The sequence below is a fragment of the Cricetulus griseus genome, chromosome 6, assembly GCF_003668045.3.
Source record: "Cricetulus griseus strain 17A/GY chromosome 6, alternate assembly CriGri-PICRH-1.0, whole genome shotgun sequence".
In the NCBI taxonomy this organism is placed as follows: Eukaryota; Metazoa; Chordata; class Mammalia; order Rodentia; family Cricetidae; genus Cricetulus; species Cricetulus griseus.
Genome location: NC_048599.1, coordinates 87544815 through 87567489, shown reverse-complemented (window position 1 = coordinate 87567489; position 22675 = coordinate 87544815). Strand labels below are relative to the sequence as shown.

The 22675-nt window shown below is 34.9% G+C and overlaps 2 protein-coding genes across 2 annotated transcripts; both read right to left on the bottom strand.

The window, feature by feature from the left end:
- Nucleotides 1-954: 954 nt before the first annotated feature.
- On the bottom strand, nt 955-1920 carry LOC100761665 (olfactory receptor 4C15-like). Its single transcript, XM_027421092.1, has one exon. It carries the CDS (start codon nt 1888-1890, stop codon nt 955-957), a length of 936 nt encoding a protein of 311 aa, XP_027276893.1. The 5' UTR covers nt 1891-1920.
- A 17738-nt stretch (nt 1921-19658) lies between these two features.
- LOC100771789 (olfactory receptor 4C15-like) lies at nt 19659-20624 on the bottom strand. Its single transcript, XM_027421091.1, has one exon. The coding sequence runs from the start codon at nt 20592-20594 to the stop codon at nt 19659-19661; it is 936 nt and encodes a 311-aa protein (XP_027276892.1). The 5' UTR covers nt 20595-20624.
- Nucleotides 20625-22675: the final 2051 nt, after the last annotated feature.

Below are 22675 nucleotides of genomic sequence, written 5' to 3'. Positions count from 1 at the left end.
TATTCTAAAGAAAGAGATAAAGAAGTCATGGAACTGAATATGTGGGAAGGTGGGGTGGATGTGTGAGAAGATAAGGGGATGTAAACAATAATGATAAATAATAATAAAAATAATATACCTTATGAAAAAATATTTTTTCAACAACAGAAAAAGAAGTCAGATGGTACAGAGACACCTAGAGGTCAGGTTTTTTTTAACATCTCTCTGTATGTCTAAATTCAGGAGTCTTACAATGTTGCTTAGAGACTTATTTTCTCTCGCAATAATTTCAGTAGTTTTCTTCTCCCCATTTCAAATGCACATTTATTTTGCCAAGCATTTTTGATGAAATAGTTGGAATAACAAGCATTCAAATAGTTAACTGTTGTTAAACATTTAATTAAATAAATAAGATAAAATTGAACTGGCTTTTTCATAAAACAAAGCTGACTAATCTTTTAAGAGTAAAGGTGTGAACTCAGAAGCAGAAATTCTCACTCCCACAATTAATGTCCTCTGTTTCTAAAGATGCCATCAACTTATAAAGTCTAGAATGTAGTATTTGCCCAATAAAAGATTTATTTATTTATTATTTTCATTGAGTTTTTGTTCATGTTTTGTTTGTTTATGTTAACATGTATAGGGTATGTGTGTGTTATAACATATATGAGAATATGTGAAGGGTCAATAGTATATGTATCTGTTAACATTGATACAGAGCCAAAGCACTGGCTATGACCATTTATTGCATTCTACTTTATTTTCTTGAAACAAGTCTCCATTGAATCTTAAACTCACTGTCAATCAAATGAATTCACAATGAAGTGAAACTCTGGATTCACAAAACTCCTATGAACCAGTACTGAATTAAAATTGTGCTTCTGTGTCAGTAATTGCATGAAAATTTCTGGAAAGTAAATCTCAAATCTTTAGGTTTGCAAAGTAAGTGCCCTTACCCAATGAATGTGGCATATTTTAAAATTTATCAGACACCACTCTGAATCTCTTCCACATTTTTCTGATGGCATTCATCATTTCCTTATTTCTAAAAGTATAAACCATAGGATTGAGTAACGGTGTCAGGACATTGACAAATATAAGCATATTTTTCTCAAAGGACAATGCAGATGTAGGTCTTGCATATATTAATATGCATGGGACAAAGAACAAAAGCACAACTGTAATATGGGATACACAGGTGGAAAGAGCTTTGCGTCGACCTTCAGAACTGTGGGCTCTCAGAGAAAACAATACAACACCATAAGAGACTAGCAATAGTGAGAAGATTATAATGCAAATAGCCCCACTGTTGGCAAACACCAAAAGGACAAAAATGTGTGTGTCAGTACAGGCAAGCTTCAGTAATGGGAACAGGTCACACATGTAATGATCAATAATATTGGGCCCACATAAAGGCAGCTGCAATGTGAATGTAATTTGTATGATAGAATGCAAAAATCCTCCTGCCCAGGATACCACCACCAAAACACCACAGAGCTTCTGTGTCATAATGGAAGAATAGTGAAGAGGCTTGCAAATAGCCACATAGCGGTCATAGGCCATGGCTGCTAGGACAATCACTTCTGCTCCTGTGAAGAAGTGAACTGTAAACAGTTGTGTCATGCAACATTCAAAAGAGATGGTCTTCCTTTCATACAAGCAGTCTATAATTATCTTGGGTGTGACAGTAGAAGAAGTACATGCATCCAGGAAAGATAGAAATGCCAAGAAAAAGTACATGGGAGAACCTAGCAGTGCAGGATTGTAGATGATGGTAATGACAATTATTATGTTGCCCCCAATAGTTGCAAGATAGATTAACAAAAATACAACAAGTAGTATTTTTTCCACATTTTGGGACTGTGAAAGACCCAGGAGTATGAACTCAGTGACAAAGCTCTGGTTTTGCATGATTCATAAGAAGACAGTGAAAGTAAACTGCGTTAATATAAAATCATCAATTATAAGGAAAATGATGCATAAAAGTTTATAATATCACCATCAACAAGATGGTACAACTTAATGAAATTTACCTTCCCTGAATCTATTTCAGTTAAAAATAAAATATTAGAAAAACATTGAAGGCAATAATTGTGTAACCTGAAGAACTGAAGAAAAGATGAATTATTGAAGACTTGAAGTAGTCACAATTCAAATATCATAGACAAAGACATTTACTTGTATGTCTGGTAATAAACAGCTCATATTTGAATTGTCAGTTTTGTAAATCTGTTGAGTTTTCTTCAAAAGATGTATTAAAACAATATTGAAACTATAAACTAGACATGAGCAAAAGACAATAATTTATAAATCTTGTCTATAATTTTCATGGAATGAGCTGAGGAGCCTACAGTGACTTGTCAAAGCACTGTCTTATAAACCAACAGAGGAAGAGGCAAAGTGTTCTTTTGGATACACACAGAAACCATGGCTATTTATTAAACTTGCTTTATACTAGGAAGCATTGTAACCTCAAGTGAGTTATTCTTCACAAAAGAAAATTCTATAGGAAGTATCTACAAAAGACATCTGTAGGAAGCACTACAAAAGATGAGTAAATTCAAAGAGTTGAAATTTCACTTCTGCTTCACTTTGAAGTGTGACCAAAGCAAGATGAAAAGTAGGCTGTCATCATCACATAAATACCAAAAAAAGGGAAATCAACAACAAAAGAAACATGAAGCAAAAAAAGTAAATGCCACCATGTCAAGATCCTGGTCAACAGAATTGCCAGAGATATTGTTACAAATTTATTTGTACAATGTTATAATCTAAATTACAAGACCAACCAAGGAATGATTAACCTGGAATTTTATGTAACACGTGCTCCAAGACCCTTGACGTCTCCAAGGAATCAACTTGTTGAACAGTGAGGTTGTTTTTCCTCTTAGTTATAGTTGCTGGTGAATACATATGTTATTGTGGATATGTTTTATATTCTCCTCTGCAACAACGGAAAGCATCTTGTTATGTTCGTCACATGAGAATGAGATAGTCTTGACAGGAGCAACAGTAAACATTCAGAGGTTTATGGACCAAAAGCTCACATATGAAAATTTGTAACAACACATATCTGCAGAATAGAAACAATTCCTTGAATTTGAATTAGACTCTTGAGACTTAATTATTTGCTACTTAATTATATAATGTTAACTTGCTAAATATTGTTGATAAGGTGACAATACACATAGCTGGAAATTTGTATGATATTTTATAGAATATGCTCATAAGGAGTATATATGTGCATTTTTAAGGATTATGAAGAAAGTCATATTGAAATTGTGAATACGTTAGTCATAGTCACATGATCTCAAAATTCTAATTGTAATTCCTTTTCTTGAAAACTAATTGGACTCACACATAGAAACTTCTTTAATAGACACTAAGGTGATATTCTATCTCATGTATTTATTTTCCCTCTTTGCATGCTTCAAAGAGCATCTGTTGCTTTTCCTGTCTTCACAACTGAAATTTCTTAATAAATATGATATTTATGTGTAAATAATTCCAAATAAACACATGCATATATACAATATATAAGGTCATATTTGTTATTTTAAATCAGTGTGTAAAAATAATGCAACTGTATTGAGAAGAAAAATGTGATAATTTTCATGACTGCAATTTAATCCTGTAAGGTCATAGGATCAGACAAATATTATTTTTAATAGACTAAGAAAATCTCTATACAATTATTCATTGTCATTCAGCCATAAAGCAATATGGATGAAGAACTGGTAACTAAGAAGACCCAAAGAGCATGGTACCCAGGCATGATATCTCAAAGTAAAATTCAGTGTATATATATATATTATATATATATATATATATATATATATATATTTGAGCTTCATTTTCTTTGTTTATAATTTTTAGTTATTTAAAAGTTGTTTTTTCACTTCACATACCAACTGCAGTTGCGGCTCCCTCCCCTCTTCCTGCTCACTCCCACCTTCTCCCCACCCAACCACCCCCATCAACTCCTCAAGTAAAGGCAAGGCCACTGATGGGTATTTAGCAAACTCTGGCATATCAAGTTGAAGCAGGACCAATCCACTTCTCTCTGTCTCAAGACTGAGCAAGACATCCCTCCATAGGGAATGGCATTCAAAAAGTCAGTTAATCTACTAGAGATAAATCCTGGTCCCACTGCCAATGTCTCTGCTGACTGTCTAAGCTACACAATTGTCACCCACATTCAGAGAGCCTAGGTCAGTCCTATTCAGGTTCCCCAGCTATCAGTCCAGTGCCAGTGAGCTCCCACTAGCTTGGTCAGCTGTCTTTGTTGGCTTCCCCATCATAATCTTGCCACCATTGCTTATATAATCCCTCCTCTGGACTCTAGGAGCTCAGCCTAGTGCTTAGCTATGGATGTATGCATTAGTCACTGGATAAAGGTTCTAAGATGACATTTAGGGTGGTCATCAACCTAATTATACGGGTAGGTAGGCCAGTTCAGACACACTCTCCACTCTTGCGAGGAGTCTTAGCTGGGGTCATCCTTGTGGATTTGTGGGAGTTTCATTGACACCAGATTTCTCCCTAATCCCATAATGGCTCCTTGCATCAACATTTCTCTTTCCTCACTCTCCCTCTCTGTCTCTCTCCCAACTCAACCATCAAGCTCCTTCATGTTCTCCTCTCCCTCCCCTTCTCCTTCCCTCCCTCTCCCCCAAAGTGCTCCAAAGTTTCTCAGGATATCTTACCTATTTCACCTTCCCAGGGGCATCCATACACATCTCTCTTAGGGTCCTCCAGGGTACTAACTTCTCAGGGTTAATGGATTATAGCCTGGTTATCCTTTTAGTTATATTTAATATCAACTATGAGTGAGTACATACCTTTTTGTTTTTTACTTTCTTGTTCTGGGTTATCTCACGCAGGATTTTTTTCTAGTTCCATCCATTTGCCTGAAAATTTCAAGATTTCATTTTTGTTAATGTTGAGTAATACTTCATTGTGAAAATGTACCACATGTTCTTTAGCCATTCTTTGGGTGAGGGGCATCTATGTTGCTTCTAGTTTCTGGCTATTATGAATATTGTTACAGTGAACAGAGCTGAACAAATATCTTTGTGGTATTAATGTGCATCCTTTGCATATATATCCAAGAGTGATATTGTTGTGACTTGAGTTAGGTTGATTCCCACTTTTCTGAGAAACCCCCAGAGTGATTTCCAAAGTGTACAAATTTGCACTCTCACCAGCAGTGGGGGAGTGTTCCCCTTACTCCACATCCTTTCTAGCATAAGCTTTTATCAGTGTTTTTCTTTTTTTTAGTTCAGCCATTTTGACAGGTGTAAGATGGTATTCAGAATGATTTTGATTTATATTTTCCTGATGACTAAGGATGTTGAGAATTTCCTGAAATGTCTTTCTGCCATTTGAAGTTCTTCTGTTGAGAATTCTCTGTTTAGATCCATACCACATTTTTAATTGGATTATTCACAAAAACAGAGGATAACCAAAACTATCCTATACAATAAAAGAAACTCCAGAGGTATCACTATCCTGACTTCAAGCTCTACTATAGATCTATAGTAATAAAAACAACTTGGTTTTGGCATAAAAACAGACAAGTGGATCAATGGAATAGAATCAAAGAAACTGGCATTAATCCATACATCTATGAACACCTGATTTTCAACAAAGAAGTCAAAATTGTGCAATGGACAAAAGAAAGTATCTTCAACAAATAGTGCTGGCATAATTGGATGTCAACATGTAGACGAAGGCAAATAGATATCTATCTATTGCCATGCATAAAACTCAAGTCCAAGTGAATCAAAGACCTTAACATAAATCCAGTTACACTGAAACTGATGTGAGAGAAAGTAGGAAATATCCTTGAGCACATTTGCTCAGGAGACCATATCCTAAATATAACACCAGTAGCACAGATACTCAGATCAAAAAATATTAAATGAGACTTCCTGAAACTGGGAAGCTTCTGTAAGACAAAGGACAAAGCAAATAAGACAAAACAGCAGTGTACAGAATGGAAAAAGTTCTTCACCAACCCCATTTCTGACAGATAACATCTAGATTCTTATTTTCTATGGCACAGGTCGGGATATTTTATACTCCTAAAATGCTTCAGTTTATTTGGTGCAAATAGATTTCCTTGGAAGGGATATCCAAGGACCCTTCTTGAAAAATCTTGAGAAAATAAGGATAGACTTAGAAATATATGAGGAGATCTACAATAGTCACACAAAGCTTGTGGAAATAATCAACCACCCTTTAATTAGATTTATGACCAACTCCATGAGACAGAACCCATACAAAATACTGCTTGGGTAGCCAAGTTTCTAAAACTATGTAGGCCAAGGACCTAGGAGGAAACCAAATAATATTGTTCTATTAAAGGAACATAGCCACAAAGTGACTCCAGTGATACTCTTCTATACTCAGATGGAGGCCTTTCTCAGCCATCATCAAGACTCTTCCTCCTTCAACAGATGGGAACAAATTGCAAAGACATGCAGCCAGACAATGTGTAGAATGAGAGAACTATGAACACTCAGCCCAAAATGTGATATCTCCACCAAATTCATCTGTTCAGTGCTCAGGGAAGCCTGAATCATAGGAAGCAAGACAACTATAAGTACCTGTAGAAATGGTAAACACCAATGTAGCAAGGCCTTCTGGAAACAATACAACTGACACACATATGAACTCCTCATAGCCCTGTACTAGATAGGGTCCTTGAGTGGAGAGTAGATAAGACACTGACTCCGTCACTAACCCAGAAGCTATTTCTAATTGATTACCACTTAAAAACTTAGTTTTCTCCAATAGAGTCTTACTAGTTATGTAAACAACTTTTAATGGTAATCCCAACACCCAGAAGTACATGGCCAACACAAAATGAACTAAATGGAATTTTGAGAAGTTCTTCATCTTGCAGCATTTTTTTCTACCTTACAAGTCCTTAGTATATATATTATGACCTCCACTTTTGTGTTTTTGGGATTCCTGTATGTGTACAAGTGTGTGTCTCTGAATCAATATGTGTTTATTCATTCTTCTTTTTTGGTTCTTTTTTTCTGATTGTTTAGTCCTCTTTCAATTCTTTTTGTTGTCATTCCTGTTATAACTTACTTTATTTTTGTATTATTCCTTAGATTTCCTGCCTCCTGTTTTCTAAAGAAAGACAGAAAGAATGTGGATCTGGATAATGGGGGAGGTAGATAGGAATTTGGGGGAGGAAAACATAATTAGAATATATATATATATATATATATATATATATATTATATATATATATATTTCAACAAATGAAAAACCAAACCAAAATAAAAAAGAATAAGTATCCCCTGGGAATACTTTTTACAGAGGATAATTTTACACTTGAGTTTGATTTTGCATAAGTACAGTTGCTAAATGTTTTTCTTCATACTAATTCTTAAGGTAAATTATCTTATTTCATAAGGTTAAAAAAATGAGTGTTTCAATGCACAATGATGCCTCCTTTTCTTTATAATAAAGATACCTGAAATGACAATACTGTTAGTTTGGTTTATGGTTGTATTTACATCATTTGAACAAAAGTATTCTATGTGTAAGGCTTAGCCTTAATATTAAATGTATTCTTCAATATAAAAAGGATGATAGTGAGATATAAGCTTTATCTGACCTGAAAGTCTCCTCCCTGAGAAATAGATTTATCTGTGCCAGTTTATACATTGCAACCTGTACAGGGGCAGCAATCAAAAATTATAAACAGTTTGTGAGGCCTATGAACAACAATAAGGACCAGCATTGCAAAATATCCTTCAGGTTGCAATGTGACATTCATCTTTTGTCAGTAAATAATGGTTCTCTAATTAGACTTAAGGAATACTCAAAAGGAGAGAAATCATACCTAGTACTGGAAACCTAGACAACTACCCAGTGCTGGTGAAGTCATGGCTCTTAGGTGAAAACGTATTACCATCTCTTTACTGGAGCAGTTCAGTTCATAGTTGCATTATAAAACTTTTCTTTATACTCAAATAAATGAGACTCTCATTCATCATAAAATATATTTTCTTTGTGTCAAATTAAAATTCTTATGGGAAACCAAAACTGGCCAGTTTACCAAGATCAACTGATCTTGTTGTGGCAAACCACAACACATACATCTACAACTTGAATCCAGCACCTAAGGCTCAGGGAAACTTCTGATCTACAGAACAATTGTAGGAGCAAGAGGACAAGGGAGTCTACTGTGAGAGTGTCACCCAGAAATGACACAGGAGCTTCACCTATGATATCTCTCAGCGGTATGGCTGTCTAAACAAGACCTAAATAATCAGCAGAACACCAATAGACATGCTAATGTGGAAGACAGAAATCCCAAGGGCCCTACCTCTAGACAAAGAACTACAGGCAAACAATAACTGCTGAAAGAGAGAGAATTAGCCTTTCCCAGAAATAAGGTCCCAGTTTGATATCCAATAACAAGTGGGCATCCCTTATACCAATTACACAATACAACAATAAACAGACTCATCAAATCTGAGTTGTTCTTTTATATTTTTTTTTGAATTTATATATTATGTAAGAATAAAAATTTTAAGAGACTATCTATCAGTCTGAAATGTTGGGAGGAAGAAGACCCTGGAGGCTTTAGAGAAGAGACTTGGAAAGCCATTGAGAGAGAACAGAAAGGGGGAGATTTATGTAATTATATTTTATTTTGAAAAATAAATTTAAAAGTTAAAGATAATATTTGAAATTTATCCAAATATAAATAAAATTTGTTATTTAAATGAGACAAATATTTTCCTTTTCCCTTCTTTATCTTGGCAAATGATTGCACAGTAGAGCAGTGAGGCAGTATCAAGGATATCCATTTGACATACAACCTGAGCCCTCTGTTCTGTGTTATTTTTATTAATCCAAAAGTGGACTAAATAAAACATAACTTTGAAATTAAAAATATTGAGGTTCTATTTTCAGATGGACTAGGTAAAATATGATAAAAATATCTTGTACACATGTGTATGAAATTCTCAAATGAATAAAAAGTACACTGTAAACATGATTAAACAGACAACTTGATGTGTGATAGTAACATGCCATAAACCAACTGAACACAGCTCAATACGGATATAGACTTTATTTCAGTTGTAGCACAAAGAACTGTGTAGGCTAGGATGGTTACAAACTCACCATGAATCCTAGGATGACTACGAATTTATGATCTTCCTACCTCTGCCTCATAGTGCTGGGATCATAACTTATATGATTAATTCAGCCAAATGCATAGATTTCTATCAACATATTAAAAACTGTTTATTAAAAAGACATGTAAAGATTTACATTAACATTTTGTTCAAGTGACTGCCTGCCTGACTGCCTGCCAATACTGACAGTAAATGTTGAATCAGTCACTAGAAAAATGTAGATGTCAATTAGGAGGCCTCTGCACTCTAGAGGGCCCCTGGTAATGGATTAGTATTTTTCCCTGGTGTAAGCAGGGACTTTGAGAGCCCATCCCACATTAAGGGATGCACACTTGGCTTGGACATACGGGGAAAGGCCTAGGCCACCCAGGATGATGTGGTGGATTTTGGGGATCCACCATCAAGAGCCCTACCCTGCCTGGGGAGTGGAGGGTGGAAGGGTGAGGGCAGGTGGGGAGTTGGAGGGGAGGGTTGGGGGGAGGGAGGGAGAGGGAGAAGGGATTGACATGTGAAGCAAGCTTCTTCCTAATTTGAACTATTAAAAAATGGAAAAATAAATTTTAAAAAGCACTTCACTTATTTTGACATTGCTTAATTCATGCAATGTTATAAAATGCAAGTTGAAAATAATTGTAGAACATAACAATGGTTTTAGTTTGGAAACAGGACTCCAGCCTCAGAATTTTATTCTAAAAATAAATATGAGATATTTTATAATATGATATAACGTATTGTCTAAAAAACAATGTAAAATGTCCATAAGACTTAAGGTAGGGAAATAAGACTATTACAAATTGCTATTACATGGTAATATAAACAAAACCCTAATTATATGATATCAAATGTGAAGCTTTTTACAAATTTTATATTTGAGAAAATGAAAGGAACATTAAATCGCTTAAGTTTGGTTTTATGGCAGATGGACAGAGAGAAAGCACATCTTAGTATGGCCTGACCTTCTCTGACAATGTGCACCTCTCACAGGCTTTATTTATACAACAAAATCATGTTTTCATAGACTTTAATCATTGATTACAAAACCTTTTCATGGTATGTATTTTTTCTAAAGTCATCATAGATTACATAAATATATCAAAGCAGAATAATGAGACAGAGTTCTAGCTCTAAGGAAGTCAGAGCTTCACCCACTTTGTTTTCGTAAGAGTTCAGTGAAGAACTCTAATACTTTTAGAAACTGAAGCAGATAAATTAAATCTGAAGACTTCACTTTGTGAGCAGAATCAAACTTTAATTTATATTCGTTCTGTGCAACATGAATTAATGTGATTTATGGGACTGGAACATTTTATAGTCAATTACCTTAGCTATTTAAGATACAGTAATGTTTCAATATATCATATTCTTATTTCAAGATTCTTTACACAACATCAATATATCCCACCTTTCAATGCAAGTTTCAGAATGGCGTGTTGTTAGTGTGTGAAAGAGCATATGTTTAGATAATCAAAGTATTGTCAGAAAGATAATAGCAAGATAAAATTGTACTACATTTCTAAATTATTTGATTTTAATATGAAGATAAAAACTTGAAAATACATTTAGTCCCATTAAACTTGGTAAAAATGAATACTTAAAAATTACTGGAAAGAGTTTTCTTGGATAGACAGATTGAAGTATAGTGTGCACTCTACCAAAATTTATTTAAACTCCATGGGTACTTAAAAATGTATTTATTATGAAATGATATTCTCTGGTCTCCTCACACTACATTTCATTAAATTAATAAAGCAACAAGTTTTGTCATGATAATCCTACTATTATAAGTAATCTGAACATCAGGGTCTACAGAACTCTTGCAAAAAACAAACAATTTTGAGATGAGAGGAGCATAGCATGGTTTTCTAAACACAGCAGGCTGCACATGATACCCAAACGTTAAGTCATTTTATCACAGATTCAAAATCTTTCATAAAGGCACGTGATATGCTTACTTTTTCTCATTGAGTACGACTTCTGTAAAAAATCTGAAGATAGTCTTCCTTTCCTTCGGTCTTGACCAAAAGACTCCTTGTTTCCAGTTCTTCCTTCCACCATTAAGGGAAAACAGGAAAGAAAACTCTGACAGTGAGAATGACAAATGTTACATCTCCTTCTTGGGTGCTGCGTTTATCATTGTTTCTGAACAAAATACAACAGTGGATTCAAGTGGATCCAACCTACTCCACCTCAATGCATCTGGAATTTAAAGAGGTTCCTCTTAGATATCATGAGTCTGTGTGTCAAATTCTTAATTCTCTCAGGAATTGCAAATTTTCTGACCCCATGAGATTACAAGAAACAATTTTGTGGAATTTTCCACATTTTCCAAAATTTAGAGTACTTCCATGTCCATCCAAACTTATGTTATGCTCTCTTCAATTTAAATAAGGTCTTATTTGATAATAATTTCATATATATGTCCTAATTTTCAGAAAGAGAAGATTATTTTATAACTGATAGAACACATTGTCTCTCTGCAGAATATAATTGTGTTTTCTCTCAAAGGTGTCTGTTATTCCACATGTAAGAAAATATGCAAAGATTATTCAGTAATAAAAGCATATATATATATATATGTATATATATTTATGTATGTAATGAATCATATTCTGGCTAGTTCAATTCAACTTAACACAATCTAGTGTCATGGGAGAAGAAGGATCCTTGATGGAGAAAATGCCTCTGTAAGATCTTCCTGCAAGAAAATCTATAGGAACTTTTTCCAGGATAGAAGCAGTATGAATCCACACCCTATGGAAGGCCTCACCTTCCAGGGGGAGCAGAAAAGATATGTGACAGAAAAGGTTTTAGTTGGGAGGGTAGGGGAAGACAGGTGGGAGAAGGGAACTGGGATTGTCATGTAAAACAATCCTGTTTCTAATTCAAATAAAAAGGTTGGAAAAAATACCACATAAAACTATATTATTAGTTCTGTTCCTGATATACTTTTTTTTTACTGTTTCATTAAATGCATAGATTTCTATCAACTGTATATGGCTCATCTGTATATGTTAGCTTCTATAGTTTATTAGTTGTGAGGTAAGCTATCAGAAAATAAAGTTAAGCATCAGTCTCACCAAACTTTGGCATCTGAAACCTAATTATTGACCTGAAAAACATGTCCACAGATGCAATAGTGGCACAAAAGGTACACAAGTAACCAATGACTTTGTGATTGTGTCTGATACCATCTCCACCACAGGGAGCCCATACCTCACACTTAACAAGGGAAATATCCAGTGGTTAGATAGGTCATAAGACATATGGGAAATCCTACCATTCTTCTGTTAAATGAATATAAAATTAAAATGACTCCAAATTAATGATTACTATGCTAGATTAGTGCATTTTTGAACTCTCATCAGAAAAGCTTGACATTAGTGTATGACAATTAACATATGGATCTACAAATGGTCAATTCACAAAGAATAAGAAAATGGGGAAAGGAGAAGTGCTGAGTGCTAATGGGATGTCTAGATCACACCCACTTCCACAAGGTTCAGGGACCACTGACAAAGAGTGTGTAGGAAAATTGTAAGAGCCAGAGTTATGGATGAAAATAAGGAAACTGTTATCCAGACACAAAAGAACAAAATCACATATTAAATCACATCAGTTGTCACACCCTGTAAAAAAGATCAAGACAGACAAAAATCTCAGTAGAGAGGTAGTAATGCTGAGGAGATGTTGGTATTTGACAGCTGATGAGAGACAATAAATCAGTTTTCTTTAAGCTCATGATGCTTGTAGGTCAACTACTTTCAAGGACAAATCCCATACTCATGTGTAGAAAGGATTTTCTCCTTCTATCTCAGTCTCACTGGACTGTGTTTACTAGCTTCTCTGGCAGTGTGGATTGTAGGCTGCTAATCCTTTACTCTGTCTAAAATCCACATATGAGTGAGTACATATCATGTTTGTCTTTTTTGTGATTGGGTTACTTTGCTCAGAATGGTTTATTCTAGTTCCATCCATTTTCCTGCAAATTTCAAGATTCCATTGTTTTTTTCTGCTGAGTAGTACTCCATTGTGTAAATGTACCACATTTTCTCTATCCATTCTTCAGTTGAGGGGTATCTAGGTTGCTTCCAGGTTCTGGCTACTACACATAGTGCTATGAAAATCGTTGAACAGATATCCTCGCTGTATGAGTGTGCTTCTTTTGGGTATATGCCTAAGAGTGGAATTTCTGGATCTTGTGGTAGACTGATTCCCATTTTCCTGAGGAGTTGCCATATTGATTTCCAAAGTGGCACTCCCACCAGCAGTGGAGGAGTGTTCCTCTTTCTCCACATCCTCTCCAGCATAAACTGTCATTGGTGTTTTTGATTTTAGCCATTCTGACAGGAATAAGATGGTATCTCAGAAACAGCTGACCTGAACTACAGGGAGCTCTTGGTCCCCAGACTGATACCTGTGATACCAGCATGGGACTGATCCAGACCCCAGGAACATGGGTTTCAGTGAGGAGATGTCAGAAATTTACAGGACATAGGTGTGAACTTTGGGAGCCCATTCCACATGGAGGGATACTCCCTGAGCCAACACACATGGGGGTGGGCCTAGGCCTTGTCCCAGGGGATATGATAGACTCTTATGACCCACCCCCATGGAAGGCCTCACACTCCCTGTGGAGCAGAAAGTATACCTGATAGGTAGGGTTTTTGTTGGGGAGGGTGGTAGGGGAGGAGGGGAGGGAGAAGGAACTTGGATTGACATGTAAGCCAATCTTGGTTTTAATTCAAATTAAAAAAAAATGTACTTTCAAAAAAAAAAGAGAGAAACTATCCTATCTCTTGACAAGTTTAGCAGTCACTTCCCTTTGTTACCTTCTTCTACCGTTTGACAACATGTCAAGCAGTCCAGGTAAGAGCAGTTTTTGTCCAGATGCTATCTCTGTCATATTGAAGGCAAACATCCCCACCATCCATGTTTCGGCAACACAAAATCAACCTCAAATTTGGGGTTTTGTTTTAAGTGGAAGTAAAGATAAGTAGTTTGGGAGATTCTGGGGTGAGTAACATGGTTAAATACAGTTCATGAATATAACATGAAATTCTCCAAGAGCTAAACATTATTTGATTTTAAAAAAAGAACAGTCATGATCTCGAGTGTTTGCTTACATTTTTCTTTATTTTTACTTTAAAAAACATTTAAAAGCACTGGGCGGTGGTGCTGCACACCTTTAATCCCAGCACTGGGGAGGCAGAGGCAGGTGGATCTCTGTGAGTCTGAGACAAGCCAGGTCTACAAGAGCTAGTTCCAGGTCAGCCTCCAAAGTCAAAGAGAAACCCTGTCTTGAAAAACCAAAAAAAAAAAATTAAAGCAAGTATTTATTGATAAGAAATTTAATGTGCAGAGTACCAGTTAACAACAATTTAAAAATAAACTTAAATTGTAAAATAATACTTTTACATAAGTACTTAAAATGAAATTTTATTCATATATACAATTAATATCTATAAGATCTATGTGCAAAAACTATAAACAATGAAATAAATCAAATACTTAATGAGAAAATATCTAGTGGTCATGAATATGAAGATTAAGTATATTGAAGATGTCAGTTCTTCTGAAATTTATTTATAGATTCTACTTCAGTCCCAAAGAATTCATAGCAATTTATTTTTATCTATCAATAAACTGATTATAATGATTATCTGACAATGCAAAGATTCATAATAGGTTCCAGAGTGACAACTTAGAAGCCAGAATTTTTTTACACAGTTTTTATACATGTTTTATTTTAGTTCGCATTAGCTTTAAATTTTAGTTTTAGTAATATTATTTGAATATTTTGCATCAAGGAAAAACTAAAACAAATTCCTAAAAGAAAAAAATAAAAACTTTATCACATGATAATTTGTGGTAGTGTGATATATAATCAAATGGTGTCATATATAATCAAATATATAACCCAAATAATCATTTAAGATATAATTATTACTTTCATATTTTTCCAATTTTGAATGGAAAGCATAGTAGAAAAGAATTCTACCACAAAGCAGCATCACAAATATAAATATTATCATTGTTTATGATTACATGGTTGCCTATGTGGTTATAGTGTCATAGGCTTGTAATCCCAGCATTTGAGACAGTGGAAGGCCATTATGGACTACATAATGAGGCACTATAGAAAACCAAAAGAAACCCAAAACAAGTCAAATAAATGAAAAAAAACTTGAACCTTAAAACAAATGGATAGTTTTTCTAATAATAGACATCGACACAGCCATCACTGAATGTTGGTCATAATATACCAAAGAGCTAGCACTGAAAATAAATAAGAGTTTTAAAAATTTAGAGTCTTTAGTCCATGATTCAACATGCATATAGATGTATATCCAAAAGGCCATACACAGGCTGCAGAACATCAAAGAGCCCCCATTTAAGTACAAAACTTGGGAAAGGGATGATAAACCTCTTCAGTCTGTATGTAATCACTTTTCTTGGCTAATAAAAGACAAATAAACATAAAGTAGGATGTCATAGGAAAGACTCTTTCAATCCCTTTAGGAATATATTTCTAACCTAATATATAATATTAGGTCAAATCATCAATTCAATCACCAGTCACAGTATTTACTCTGTAAGTCAATGAGTTTTGTTAAGTCTAAAATTTGCATTTAATTTGTAACTTGAAGCTACCTATACTCATTTTATATATTTGTGTTTTTAAATATATATGCATATATATTAATTTATTAATTATTTTGAGGTTTGTGTGCATAAAAAATTCATTGTAACTCAGGCTAGGCTTGCTATAAAGCAATTCTCCCATCTAGCTTCCATTTGCTGGGATTATAGACATTAACCAAAACACCAGGCTTGAATCAAAAAGTTAAGATTCCAGTCTTTTTGGATTTTAGGACTTTTTCTCTTCCCATGATGTCAGAAAGTTTCTATGTACCATCTTTTTAATGTAAGGAACAGAATAGTATGCTTAGGGCTTGAACAAAATCTTTGAAATTTCTCTTTGGACTTAATTGGAGAGGGAAAATACCCATCACTTTGTTCCATTCTACAGTTATGAGTTGACAACACAATCATAATACAGTATGTACGTGTATAAAATTATAAAAATATGTAAAAAGCAAAACATATTCTCAGAGGAGGTATACATCATTTCTATTAATATGTAACTCTAGTATGTTTATACATAAAATATCTTTTGATAGCATCTCAGAAAACTATGTATATTATCCTTATAGATTAGTTGATTTTTTTTTTTTGGACAAAAGCATTTTGTACCAATTCTGCACAGAAAAATTGTATTCTATCCAATAAAAAATAGTGTATTATTTCTCAAAATAATTATACATAAAATTATTATATGAAATTATTGCAAAACAGAAAAATCATAAGTAAATGCATAATAATATTACATTCACATATGCCTTATTTCATGCCACTTGTCACTAAGGTCAGTAAAAGAATGAGGAAAGGACAGACACAGAAACACACAGAAAAAGTAGGGCCAGGTAGGATGTATCGTCTGAAGAAACTGCACTTACCACCACCACAACTTGGATATTTAGAGTGTTTGTTATATGCAGCACAGAAAGAGGGTTTAGCTACAAGTCTCTATAGGTGAGCAGTCTCAAGCATCAAGGAGGATGAATCTGTAGTTGCTAGTTTTCATACACATTGACAATTCATAGATATACATTTGCACTTGTACGTAGGATACCTTTGCCCTTCTAAACCTGACCTGTATGGGACTGTCTTTGCCAATATTAGATGGATTTAGGCCTTGCAATCCTCTGCAGTGTCAAACCCATGTCAAAAATACACATTCTTTCATGATTTCACTCATTCAGCGCTGCCTTTGCTCCCTACAACATAGATGCAAGTAAGTAATAAATTGCATACAACTGTGTCTTGCAGTCTCATGGGGAAAGACATCTTACAAATCCTAAGGGACTAAAAATTAGTCTCATAGATTCATGATGTGTCAGGAAAACATCTCCAAATTTCAGATACAGTAAGGGAGAATTTTGGAACCTTCATTTATGTTTATTTAGCAACCATGATGAACACAGCACCCAAAAAAGAGGTAACACTGTCCATTCTCACTGCTGTCCTGCTGGCCCTAAGATGTGGGAAGGAAGAGATGGAACAAGCAGAGAATCTTGGCCAAGATTGAACAGAAAATATGGCTGTTTTCAGATTTTTGTGAAACACTATCAAAAAATATTTTATGTATAAATATACTAGAGTCATATATTAATAGGAATAATATTTATTTCCCCTGAGAATATCTGTTTTATTATTTACTTAATTTTAGAATTTTATACATGTATAGAATGTATTATGACAGTATTGTCAACCCATAGATGTTTCATATTCTCTCTCCAATCTTCTGGATTCTTATCAGCAACTGGCTTTTCTACTATATCCATAAGGATTTAAGAGCAGTTCCTTGCATGAGCACAGATATGGGGTAATTTACTGGACCATAGACAGGTTAACTTTAGCTAGATGCTATTCCCAATGGCTAACTGCTCACAAATAAAATTTACTTTTCTCCATTGGAGTCTCACTGGTATACAAAACGTATTTGTGTTTAGGCCCCTTGCCCAGCAGTGTATATCCAACACAAATGAACTCAAAGGTGTTTTTGGAGAGCTTTCATCTCATAATGTTTTGTCAGAGCTTTTATTGTTTTAAAAAATATTACTGGTCTCTTGTTTATATGTTATCTGGTTTTGCGTCTTTATATGATTTCTGTGTATGCAAATACACATGTCTGTGTCTTATGGGTTTCTTGTGCTTTTTCTTTGGCTCTTTTTTATGATTGTTTTGTTCCATTCTGTTGTATTTTATATTATTGTTTTCTCTTATTTTATTATTTTTGAAATGTCTGTTTGTTTTCTAGTGAGAGAAAGAAAAATCAGTGTGGGTTTTGGTTGAGTGGCGAGGCACAGAGGATGTGGGAGAAGTTAGATGAGGGGAATCCTGATCAGAATATATTGTATGAAAAAATTCTATTTTCAGTAAAACAATAAAAGCTAAAGCAACATATATTAGAAGAATCTTAGCAAATTCTAATCTTCAAACTAGTTGGAATCAAAAACAGGCAGATGGGTTTCAGTGCTATTTTTGTCTAAAACCTGTAATTTCTTTTCTCCTGGTATATCATTACAAGAATCCACATTTATATATAAGAGATAACTTAAAAAGTTATAAATAATGTTTGAAGATAGAATATGATGAAAAATCTATTTTGTACATTAGATTGTGGTTAGAATATTTTATTTCATATAATCAGTTCAAAATTGAATTCATAACTTCATGAAGCAATTGAACAAGCAATAAAAGGTCTGTGTTTTCTAAATTAATAAATAAGGATGAATAAATGATTCAACAATAAGAATTTCTATGTGTAGAGTAAGGACATTAATATTCACATCTGCTTTGAGTCAGACACATGACAGACAGAGAATCGATGGGCAAATCACCCTAACACATGCATACTTTTGTTACACATTTGCTCTCATCAACACATTTTATTGAGACTTTTTTATTAATATCTTAATTCTTTAAACACTTTCTATTGGAAAATCAATACAATCTCACATATCCTCATAGTCTTGGTCCTGCTAGTAAGTGATGTTCAATACCTGTCTTTGTTTGACCTAGAAGACAGGGTACTTTAAAGGTATTTCTAAATGAAATCAGGTTGTTGAATTTATTGGCATGGGACAGTGATATAAGAAAATTTTACTCAAGTTTTCTATGAGACATGAAGAGTCTTACCTTAAAATGGAGTCAAATGATACCAAAGGACCTCAATTTAAGGCCCTGAATTTGCTCCACAATGTCAATGTCACTCAGAAACCCATTTTCTCTTGGAATAGTTTTATGTGTTTCTTTCCTATTTTCAGGAAAGTGGTAATGACAAATATTGTAATTGTTAAATTTCTTCAAACATTTTTAGATATACAAGAAAAAGTACTTGAACTGGTTCTAATATTCATGGAACAATACTAGGTAGCCAATTCACAGTGAGCATGTGAGCTTAGAATAAGATTTCTTGCCCTCAGTATTGATGAACTTTCTGACAAATGGTGCAATGTCTTTATGAGTAAATCATGAGATGCTTGTGTGAGTAAATACTGCCTATTTTATTCTTTACATTAACTGCCCGAAGTGTGACTATTTTTGTCTCCTTGTATATGGAAGTTATTGGGTTTGTGTACACATGATTTGGGGATGTTGTTTGTGCCTGTGCATGAATGTAGAGAAAAAGGGGCATTGTGTATGTCCATTTGCTACCCTCAACCTTATTTCTTTGTCAAAATGTAGACTGCTTTTAGGGTAAAATTGCTGTCTACTAACCCCATTGGATTTCCTTATCTGCACTTCAACACTGTTGGGTTAAAGATGAGCTCCCATGACTGACTTCTATCCTGGGAGGTAAGACTGAGCTCAGGTCTTCTTGACCACACACCAAATCCTCCTGCTGACACATTTTTCTCTCCAGCACTATAAAAGTATTCTTTAATATTTGTCAGAAACTACTACCAATCTCTTCCACATTTTGCTGATGGAATTCTTCATCTCTTTATTCCTGAATGTGTAAACCATAGGATTGAACAGTGGTGTCAGGACATTGGCAAATATAAGTGTGTTTTTTTCAAAAGAGAATGGGGATGATGGGCGGGCATATATTAATATGCATGGGACAAAGAACAGAACAACAACTGTAATATGGGATCCACAGGTGGAGAGAGCTTTCCGTCGCCCTTCAGAACTGTGGGTTCTCAGAGAAAACAGGATGACACCATAGGAGACAAGCAATAAGGAGAAGATAATGATACAGATAGAACCACTATTTGCAAATACCAAAATAACAAAAATGTGTGTGTCAGTGCAGGCAAGCTTCAGTAATGGGAACAAGTCACACATGTAATGATCAATGACATTGGGTCCACAAAATGGTAACTGCAAAGTGAAGACAATTTGTATGATAGAATGTAAGAATCCCCCGATCCATGCTACCCCTACCAAAAGAACACAGAGCCTCCTGCTCATGATAGAAGAATAGTGCAAGGGCTTGCAAATGGCCACATAACGGTCATAAGCCATAACTGACAGGACAATCACCTCTACTGCAGTAAAGAAGTGTATGGCAAAAAGTTGTGTCATGCAGCCTTCAAAGGAGATGGTTTTCCTTTCATAGAAGAAGCCTACAATCATCTTGGGTGTTACAACCGTAGAAGTACAGGCATCCAGTAGTGATAGAAATACCAAGAAGAAGTACATAGGGGAGCCCAACAGAGCAGGGCTGTAGATGATGGCTGCCACAATTATCATGTTGCCACCAATAGTTGCAAGGTAGACTAGCAAAAACACAACAAACAGTATTTTCTCAACTTTTGTGTTCTGAGAAAGCCCCAGAAGTATGAACTCATCAACAAAGCTCTGGTTTTGCATGATTCTCAAGAGAAGATGGAAGCAAATTATGTTCACATAAATCTGCAATTATGAGGAAAAAATGATTCATATAATTTACAATATTACCATCAACAAGTTGATTAATCTTTAGGCAAAATTATAATAACTGACTTTTGTTACCATAAAGCACAAGGAACCTTGGCAGATTCCATGGCTAGCAAGGTTGACAGAGGCAGAGGGACAAACATACCTGGCAGACAGAGCTTAAATGAGAAGTTTTATTAGAAAGGGGAGGGAAGGGGAAAGGAAAGAGAAAAGAAGTTAAGAGAAACAGAGACAGAGAGAGGACAGAAGAGAAAAGGGAGACAGGAAAAGTTCTGTGTGCCCCAGGGAACAGCAGGGAGAGAGGGAGGGAACAGAGCAGAAAGACAGGAGAGCAGGAAAAGAGGGTAAGTGGGCAGAGGTCTTTCTTTTAAAGAGTCCTTTGCACATGGGCTGAACAGGGTACTGCCTGAGTGCATTCTGCCAGGTGACAGGGGCAGGCCAGCATAATGCCTGAATCCTTACAACTTTATTACCACTGAGAACAGGCTATTAGAAATGTCTTGATTGGTATAGTTTTATATAATGTAGAACTGAAATAAAGGCAAATTATGGAATATTTTAGAATACCTGCATTTTAAGGAAATAAATAATTTATTCATTTTAGTGAAAAGATCAGATTTTATCAACCTCTGGGATATTTTGAAATAAAATATTGACATGTCTTTTGAAACTAAACCTAGATATGCAAAAAAAACCCCAGAATTCTTAAGCCCTACCTGTCATCAGCATGGAATGGGGCATGACTGAGTAGCCTGCAGTAACATACAGAGGCACTGCCTCATCTGCCAATACAAGAAGAGGCAAGTGTCCTGTAGGGTCTGTGTGAAAACCACAGCTACATTTTTAATTTGTTTACAAGTTCAAGGTGTATTAAAACCGCAAATGGATTCACCTGTTTTTGTTAAATGGGAAATTCTGTGGTGGACATGTTTAGCTCTATATATTGTACTTGTGTTTCCAGTTTTGAAATTTCATGTTTAAATTATCAACTTAATGCTTGAACAGCACTTTACTAAAGTTATGCTGTTATCATAGTGACATAGTGAAATAATTCCTAAAAAAAAGCTACTTCTCAGATCTTGAGATTCTAGTCAACTGTATATTGCAGGGGTTGTTACTGATATTTTGTTTGTGAAAAAATATTCATCAAATTTGCTTATCCTGGGACTTTTGGAGATTTACTCTGGCAACGTGAGGTCCCCAAGGCATAAACAGAATAAAGAGTGCTAAATTTTTATACTAACAACTTCAGTTTTGGGGCTATTTTTCACCTGTGCTGATTCTCAACATCAAAGCATCCTATATTGTTACTGTATGAATGAAATATTTTGACAGGGCAACAGAGGAAAATGATAATTGAGAGGCCATGAACCAATCAGCTACATATAATATTTGGTAAAAATAAGTAGCTGAGAACTGAAACTCATCACTGAAGAAAGTTTATAGTCTTGAGACTTAATTTTTTGCTACTTATTTATATGATGTTAATTTACTTATACAATGTTAAAGGAAAAATAACTTCAAAAATTTGAAATTTATATGAACTTTTAAATCTCTGAAAAATATGTTTGTAAACAGGTAGCCTGCTCATTTTCAAGAAGTTTGGGAGAGTCCAATTGAAAAATACCAAAATGTTATTCATGCTAAGGTTAACCACACAACTCTAGGGGTAAATCATTCCCTTGTAAACAAAACCAGCTCAAAGGAACTCCTGATTCAGTCACCATTCTTTTACAAAGTAAACCAAACTGCCAGGGAAGTTCTAAGGGAAACAAGGCCCAAGAAAATTATAGATAGATCCATATCTATCGCCATGCACAAGTCTTTAGTCCAAATGGATCAAAGAACTCAACATAAATTCACCACACTAAACCTCCTAGAAGAGAAGGTAGGTGGCAGCCTCAAAAAAATTGGCACAGGAGACTGATTCCTGAACATAGCAGCAGTAGCACAGTCATTGAGATCCACAATTAATAAATGGGACCTCCTGAAACTGAGAAGCTTCTGTAAGGCAA

Bases quoted from the DNA above. Each gene is read 5' to 3' on its own strand.
- LOC100761665 (XM_027421092.1), bottom strand. From the start codon at position 1,890: ATGCAAAACCAGAGCTTTGTCACTGAGTTCATACTCCTGGGTCTTTCA.
- LOC100771789 (XM_027421091.1), bottom strand. From the start codon at position 20,594: ATGCAAAACCAGAGCTTTGTTGATGAGTTCATACTTCTGGGGCTTTCT.